The sequence below is a fragment of the Clupea harengus genome, chromosome 3 (genome assembly GCF_900700415.2).
Source record: "Clupea harengus chromosome 3, Ch_v2.0.2, whole genome shotgun sequence".
In the NCBI taxonomy this organism is placed as follows: domain Eukaryota; kingdom Metazoa; phylum Chordata; class Actinopteri; order Clupeiformes; family Clupeidae; genus Clupea; species Clupea harengus.
Window position 1 is genome coordinate 694,289 of NC_045154.1, and position 8,334 is coordinate 702,622.

The following is an 8,334-nucleotide window of genomic DNA, read 5'->3' on the forward strand; positions in this document are numbered from 1 at the left end:
CAGTCTATTCTGTCCTTCACACACATTTCAGGTAAGTGAGTAACGTCCATAAATAATTCACCTCTTCTCATTATCACTATAGTAACGAGGGCAGCAGGCCAGTCAAGAACTCATCTAGACATCCTGTTACGCATAAAAGCTTTGGACTTACAGGAGACAGGTGTGACACTATAGTGGAACAGACATGCACAAAGCCTACCAACCACTCAAACCTTCGACCAATAAATACCTTCAGAAGAAGTGGGACCAGACCTACTATAAGGAGCACCGTGATAAGGTACCCTTTGTGCTATAACTAACTCTGTGTTTGTGTGCATATGTGTGTGTACCAGTACTTATGACATGTGGTACATGTGAATAATGTCAAACATTTAAATACAGGTTAAAAATGCCAAATCAGTTGTTGACACCAAAGGTATCGAGACCCCCACGCACATCCAGCTGAAACTGAAGAAGCTACAGGTAGGACCCATGGATCACAGCCGTAACCACCATCATGTACAGTACCAGTCAAAAGTTTGGACACACCTTCTCATTCAAAGGTTTTTCTTTATTTTCAATTTTTTATACATTGTAGAATAATATTGAAGACATCCAAACTATGAAGGAACACATATAGAGTTATGTGGTAAACAAAAAAAGTGTTAAACAAACCATTAAAATAAAGAAAAACCATTGAATGAGAAGGTGTGTCCAAACTTTTGACTGGTACTGTATGTATATACTGTACATATATATAACCTTATCTCTAGAACAAATGTGACAAAATGGTAACTGGAAGTTAAATGAGTATTGAGTGAGTGTTTTGTAAATTATATTGAAAGCACTATATTATTTGATGTTTTACCTCGTGAACTAATTCAAATGATGTAATCATAACAGCTGATTTTTCTGAAAACTGTTTGAAATGTTCACCCCTTTTATATTGAAAGCACTATATTATTTGATGTTTTACCTCGTGAACTAATTCAAATGATGTAATCATAACAGCTGATTTTTCTGAAAACTGTTTGAAATGTTCACCCCTTGGACCAAGTCAAGTGGCTTCTATTTCTCTAGCCATTTCAAAAGAACAGGAGTTGACCCAAAGTGCTTTCCAGTCGAGGCAGATGGATTAACAATACAAAGGGTGGTATGAATGGGGTACAGGGGACATGCTGTAGGAAGTGTAGAGAGGTCTTCCTCATGGAGAGGGGAGAATGAATCCAACGATGCCCCAGTGAACAGAGAGGGTGAAACCCGTTCAGGAGGATTGGAGAATCGCACACTAATGGTGGCAACCCTTCTTCAAAACGCTGAATTTGGAACACTTTAGTTATTAAAATGAAATGTGTGTCTCAGATGTGACAGTTATCTGGGCTACCATCAACGGGTTTCCTACAGAATAATGCCATATGGTTCAGTTCTCACCTGCATAAACGCTGACTTCAAAAGATTTCCACCCTTGAAGAACAATGTTAGTTTATGTTTTGGAAAAATACCTCAAAAGGGAGATAATAAAAGCCATAACAAAAGAAGATGAACTCTAAACAAGTAGAATTAAATGATTTCTTAAGAAGCAGGGCAGAATATATGATCCACATAATACAAGTAGAATTAAATGACTTCTTAAGAAGCAGGGCAGAATATATGATCCATATAACCAAACATAAGTATTGTAGAAAGCAGCAGACAGAGCAATCTTCTGGCACTCACTCACTTCATCTATTTTGTTGGCTAATTAAATCTCCCCACACTGTCATTAGAGGACACCAAAAGGCTGAGCTCTCCTAGCACACAGGAGGGGCTGTTTAAAGCAGTCAAAGCCACAAACAAGAGCCATACACCAGGTATACAACGTTCAACAAGGTGCTGGAAACATACTTCAGAGATTTTGGTCCATATTGACATGATAGCATCACGCAGTTGCTGCAGATTTCTCGGCTGCACATCCATGATGTGAATCTCCCGTTCCACCACATCAATCAATCAATTCAATCTTATATAGCGCTTCTCTATATACCCGAAGTCGCTTTACAGAGTCCAGAGTCCAGTAGTCATTCATACCGGTGGTGGTAAGCTACCTAAGTAGCCACAGCTGCCCTGGGGCAGACTGACAGAAGCGTGGCTGCCAATCAGCGCCAACGGCCCCTCCGACCACCACCATGGAATGAGATCTGGTGATTGTGGAGACCACTGGAGTACAGTGAACTGATTGTCATGTTCAAGACACCAGTTTGAGATGATTTGAGCTTTGTGACATGGCGCGTTATCCTGCTGGAAGTAGCCAATCAGAAGATGAGTACACTGTGGTCATAAAGGGACGGACATGGTCAGCAACAATACTCTCTATAATAATAGGCTGTGGGGTTTAAACGATGCTCAGTTGGTACTAAGGGACCCAAAGTGTACCAAGAAAATATCCCCCACACCATTACACCACCACCAGCCTGAACCATTGATACAAGACAGGATGGATCCATGTGTTCATGTTGTTTTACGCCAAATTCTGACCCTACTATCTGAATGTCGCATCAGAAATTGAGATTCATCAGACCAGGCAAAAATGTTCCAATCTTCTATTATCCAATTTTGGTGAGCCCGTGCAAATTGTAGCCTCAGTTTCCTGTTCTTAGCCGACAGGAGGGGCACCCGGTTTGGTCTTCTGCTGCTGTAGCCAATCTGCTTCAAGGTTCGACGTGTTGTGCGTTCAGAGATGCTCTTCTGCATACCTTGGTTGTAATGAGTGGTTATTTGAGTTACTGTTGCCTTTCTATCATCTCGAACCAGTCTGGCCATTCTCCTCTGACCTCTGGCATCAACAAGGCATTTTCACCCAAAGAAATGGAGCGTTCTCTGTAAACCCTAGAGATGGTTGTGCGTGAAAATCCCAGTAGATCAGCAGTTTCTGAAATCCTCAGACCAGCCCGTCTGGCACCACCAACCGGGCCCCCGTTCTTCCCCATTATGACGCTCGGTTTGAACTTCAGCAGGTCAAACATGTCTACATGCCTAAATGCTTTGAGTTGCTGCCATGTGGTTGATTGGCTGATTAGATATTTGCATTAACGAGCAGTTGAACAGGTGTACCTAATAAAGTGGCCGGTGAGTGTATGTATATATATATACACGTTGTACACCGACTTGAAACATTTTGGCTTTTGAGGAAACCTACCTGTCTCTCAGCAGTATATGTATATGTGTATACATACACACGCCTGGCCGGCAGCAATCCACCATTTTGATGGCTATGTACAGAGATACAAACAGGTCCAGGGTACAAATAGTGAGAACATCGTGTTCTATCGTGTTCTATATTATACTGCCCACAAACGTCCTCCCCCCTTTATGGCCGTCGTTTTACAGGTAAAGACATCTCTCTTCATTGAGTAGGCCTATATAAATATTCTTTCAGTTTAGAGGCTTCACTACTTAAGTCTCCAAATGTTGTCTGGAAGTGTGTCTTGTGTCTGGCCATGAGATCATCAGAACAGTAACATGCCGGGCGGAGCTTGGGGGTGAAGGGTTGTGACATCTATGAAAAGGACTGTGAACTTTATCTAAAGACTACCTGTCTGCCTGTGCTACATCTCCAGCATGGCTTGTTGTTGTCAAGAACCAAGTTTTGTCAAGTTGTTGCCTTTCACAATAATGTCACAATAATAAAGTCTGCACGGTCTGCCTTATCTGGAAAAATAAATCTTAGCAATGTTTTGCCATTTGCTGGCAAAATAAACATTGTCTGTCTCGTGTTGATTACCCTTGTTTACACTCTCCCTACCCCATCTATTGCCAACATTTGGACCTGTATATAGTGTGGAGGTCTGGGGCACACTCCCCCAGGAGAACATTTACAAAAATAGTGCTCATTTCTAGTTACTTGTAAGCACATCTCAACCCTACGTCACATGAATGAAAGATATGGATGTCAGAGCAGTAAGAAAACAAGAAAACATCTCAATGGCTGAGCCGTGTCATTTTAAGCAACACTATGCAACTATTTGACATTTTTTGAGGTATGTTTTCTTGGCAATTGCTTTTGGTATCATCTTCAAATTAATGTTGATGGTAGATGGTCATGAGAAGGACAAGCACACCTGCCAGTCCCAACTATACAACCAAAAGACGCCAGTTAGTATGTTAGCTATTTGCAAGTTTTTTTTTGGATGATTTTGTAGGTAGGTAGCTCGCTAGTTTTAGACCAAAACTCCTTAATGTTGCTTTAGCACAAACTCGTGTTTTTAAAAAACAGTCTGCTAACTGAGAGCAAATGAACAGTAGTGACTGAATAGGCTACTCACGTCAAGCTAGCTGAAGCTGCCCACATACTCATGGAACAGATATTTTACATTAGAATAGGATAACTGTTGTTACTTGTTATATGTTATATGTTATTTCTGGTATATGTATATGTTATTTGTGTTACCTGTTGTATGCCGTCTACTGCGTAGATGTTGGCTGCCAAATCATAAGAATTTCGCTGCGCTGAAGAAATTTGGTGTATGCGATAATAAACACTTTGACTTTGACTTTGAATAGCTAGCTAAGTTGTCCACTCACACACTATCATGTACTAACGTGTCTGTCTTTAGATGCAGTTCAGTCTTTTTCATAGATGTCACACGCCTTCACCCCTCAAGCTGCCTCTCCTTGTTTCCATGGACACCAACGCCTGGGCTATTTGACTGCCTCCACTAGTGTTAGGAGGACCAATGTTGTCCCGTCCCCCCCCCCCCCCCCCCCACAGACATTAGTTTCTCCACAGGTTGAAATCAAAATACCTAAAGTTGAGGAGTTTGCAACCCTGTTATGTAGATGTTAGAAGTGTGGTATATGAAAACTCACTTCTAAGATGATTGACCTTTTTTTTTTACCAGGATTGATAGTCCTGGTACTATTTATTGTAACAGCTGCAAGATGTGGTTAATGTAAAGTTATGAACAATTCTACAATGTGTTGTTGTTAACCACTGTGTGTTTATATGTATCATTTTCCAACTTTAGTTTATTGAGCATCACAATAGGTTTATTTTTCTTGTGAGAAGTTACAGGAGGACAAACTGACCATTATTGAGAAGGACAACCATCTCCTCTCCTCCAGACTGGCTGATATTATGCAATCAAAGGGACTCGTTGACCACAGGAATCACTACTCTGAACACAGGTTAGTGTTTCAGGTGAACGTACTAAATTACTTTGTTAGTATTTCAGAACATTTCTTAACCATAGAAAAGAGCTATCTGTAGCCCAGACACCAAGTGTTTGCAATCACAATATCAATCGTCTCCATCTTTAAAATGCATCTCCAATATTTACCCGCATTTTACTACATCTTGTCTTGCCAATAAAATTGGTCAATAAAAAAATATTAAGAAGAATTCACAAAACTATCAGCAGAACTGTTGGGAGCTGGAACACTAACACGATGCTATGATCCCAATACCACACGTGAATGTATTCGGAAACGCTTAAATAATACACATTGATCATTCAAAATGCACTGCACTGCAAACTTCTGTCACTCTGGTGCACAATCACCCCAACTATCAATTAGCTCCCCAAACCCCCTTGGCTCCTCATACACCTAAGCTGAAGTTTTAAAAGAAATATAAAATTAAATTAAAAAAAATTGCCAGTGGCTCACAATTCACTCAATACTCACTTCCACATACGGCCAATCGGTTAGAGGGAAGCCAAGCACTAGAAAGCTCTATTTAATTAAGAGCAGCATCCCAAATGAGACATAAAAACAAACATTCATAATAGTGGTTGTTGTGGTAGAGAAACAGCAACTAACAACAAGGTACAAACTGTATCAGTCAAATTCACAGGCATACATTGATAACCTGGCTCAAGGAAAGGTGGTTAGCATAGCAGCTTTGAGCCTGGCGCAGCAGTAAAGCTACCAGCGCTAGTCAGAAGGTGCACTCAAGGATGTTTACGCCCTCCACACAGCAGCTGTGGTACTAAGCTGAATACTTATCATACTGAGTCGCAGTGGATGAATTGAATGATTGGATGAATATACAAACGCTGCCGTAGCACACTTGCACTAGCTCAGCTCAGAGACAGCAAAGGCTAATAGGACAGAAGGCGTCTCAATCTGTACCTGTCCACCTGTGCCCCAGCACTTCATACAGCCAATGCTCAATGAACGGCCCCATCACTTCATACAGCCAATGCTCAATGAACGGCCCCAGCACTTTATACAGCCAATGCTCAATGAACGGCCCCAGCACTTTATACAGCCAATGCTCAATGAACGGCCCCAGCACTTTATACAGCCAATGCTCAATGAACGGCCCCAGCACTTTATACAGCCAATGCTCAATGAACGGCCCCAGCACTTTATACAGCCAATGCTCAATGGACGCTGCTACAGACTGCTCCCAGGACTCAAGGTGTCTGCACATATGCCTCTATCCTAGGACCCCCAGGTGGCTCAATAGATACCCGCTCCCGTCCTAATTAGGGACATACTCAAAAACAAACCTTCACTGCCCAGTGCCACAGGTTACATAAGCTGTTCATATCAAGGGGAATTCTGATGTATGCTGTGATGACAACTGCACTTATTCAAGTCCAGCAGACACCAATTATGAAAATATTTAAACTGTTAAATTGTGAAATGATTAAATATATCTTGTTAATTAACAGGCCAGCACAGTTCAAACCACCAAACTGTAATAATTGCTCTGGCCTCACATTATGTATTATTTATGGGCCTAATCAAGGCAACCCAGGGAATCTATTTCTGTAGATTAGAGTGAAAAGGTTACTACTGATGAGTCATTTCCCAGGAAAAAAAGTCCCGTTAACGCTTATTTAGGTGGACAAACCAAAATGGGCGCAACATGTGCTTATCAAGCAATAAACCGAAAATAGTCAAGTCTTTTCATAGAAAAAAAATCAAATTACAGCCAATCAAATTACATCCCTCTGTGCTTCTGAAACAATGGTTAGATGGTTGGAATCGGTCGATTTAGTAACTGAGGGGCAGATGTGGCTCGCAAATGTATTCAAATCTCCCTGAAAGTCATCACAATTACACATATTTTCCCACTCGCAATATACATTTTTGTCTGCTAACAGTAAAAATAAATACATTTAAAACTGTAATATAATGCTTGCATAAGTATTCAAACCTTTGTGCGTTCCAAATTATTCACAAATGATACAGATGTGGCATTTAATTAACCATAACTGAACATAATTAGGTACTACCTCTGAGTGGTCAAAGTAGAGATTTGCTTCTGCCAATGAAAATCACCCTGTCTAAGAGGATCAGAGGAAATGATTCTTATTATTTTTGCCCTTTTGTCCTCCTCTTCAAGGCCATGGCAGTGGACACCCTACTGACAATGCTGGGGTTACCTTTTGACCAAAAGTGGCATTACCAGGATGTCATCTTGGGGTGGGCATTTCAGTATGTGTAGAGGACAACTAAATTCACCTTGAATAGATCATGTACAAAACCTACCAGTATGCCTTAGTATAGGCTACAACTGCACATTCGCAACATGATCACGTTTATAACTAATTATAGTAATGTGATGCTGTCAAGAACTGTCCAAATGAGCCCGTCACACCCTACACTTGTCTGCTACCATAGGCCGTAACAAGGACCTGCTTAGCAATCATTGATGTTTCTTTTTAAAGCAAATTATGATTAAAAAACTGTCACCAATACAACTTACTGTAGATATTTGATCGTTCCATGTTGTATTCTAGGTTAATACTCATTTTCATTTTCAACAGTCTGAACACTGAGAGGAGACGAGAAGAGCTTTTTCAAGTGGCCTGTGAGAACCAGGGTATCCTCCAGAGAATAAGTGAGTGCAAGTCTGACTATCGTCGCCAACGGTGGGAGGAAGACTGGAAGAAAACAGAGCATCAAAGGGATGACATTGCGAGGTACCCACGCAAATAAAGATGACATATAAATGATCAGACCTGTATATTACAATTATATCAATGTATGTATACCTCATATGGCATTTATGTTATACTCCAATTAAACCTACAATCATATTTCCCTAAAACTGCTTTGTGGTGTTTTTTTTAAGTGGTTGGAGTTAAAGGCCCTATGCAATGTTAAACACCTCCTACAGACTTCCGTAGCACAAAAACAAGTGGTATAAATGTGACATGCTCCTATCTCCCCTCCTGCTTTCCTCTCTTCTGACTCTTTACTACTTCAAAAGAGGCTGAAGCCCTTGCTTGTGTATGTTGTGATTTGTGATTGTATTGCTAAATATCCGGAAGATGTGCAGGTTACTTAACTGAAGGAACCAGAAATTAAGATTTAGAGTTCATAATGATATTCCATTGTCAATAATTCAATACATCTTGTATA

General features: G+C 40.7%; 1 protein-coding gene across 1 annotated transcript; it reads left to right on the top strand.

Moving 5' to 3' along the window:
- The first annotated feature begins 3,175 nt into the window (after positions 1–3,175).
- Positions 3,176–7,929, top strand: LOC116219328 (sperm axonemal maintenance protein CFAP97D1-like). Its single transcript, XM_031562559.2, has 3 exons — positions 3,176–3,345; positions 5,024–5,142; positions 7,737–7,929. Exons 1-3 carry the CDS (start codon positions 3,178–3,180, stop codon positions 7,906–7,908), a joined length of 459 nt encoding a protein of 152 aa, XP_031418419.1. The 5' UTR covers positions 3,176–3,177; the 3' UTR covers positions 7,909–7,929.
- The last annotated feature ends 405 nt before the right edge of the window (positions 7,930–8,334 follow it).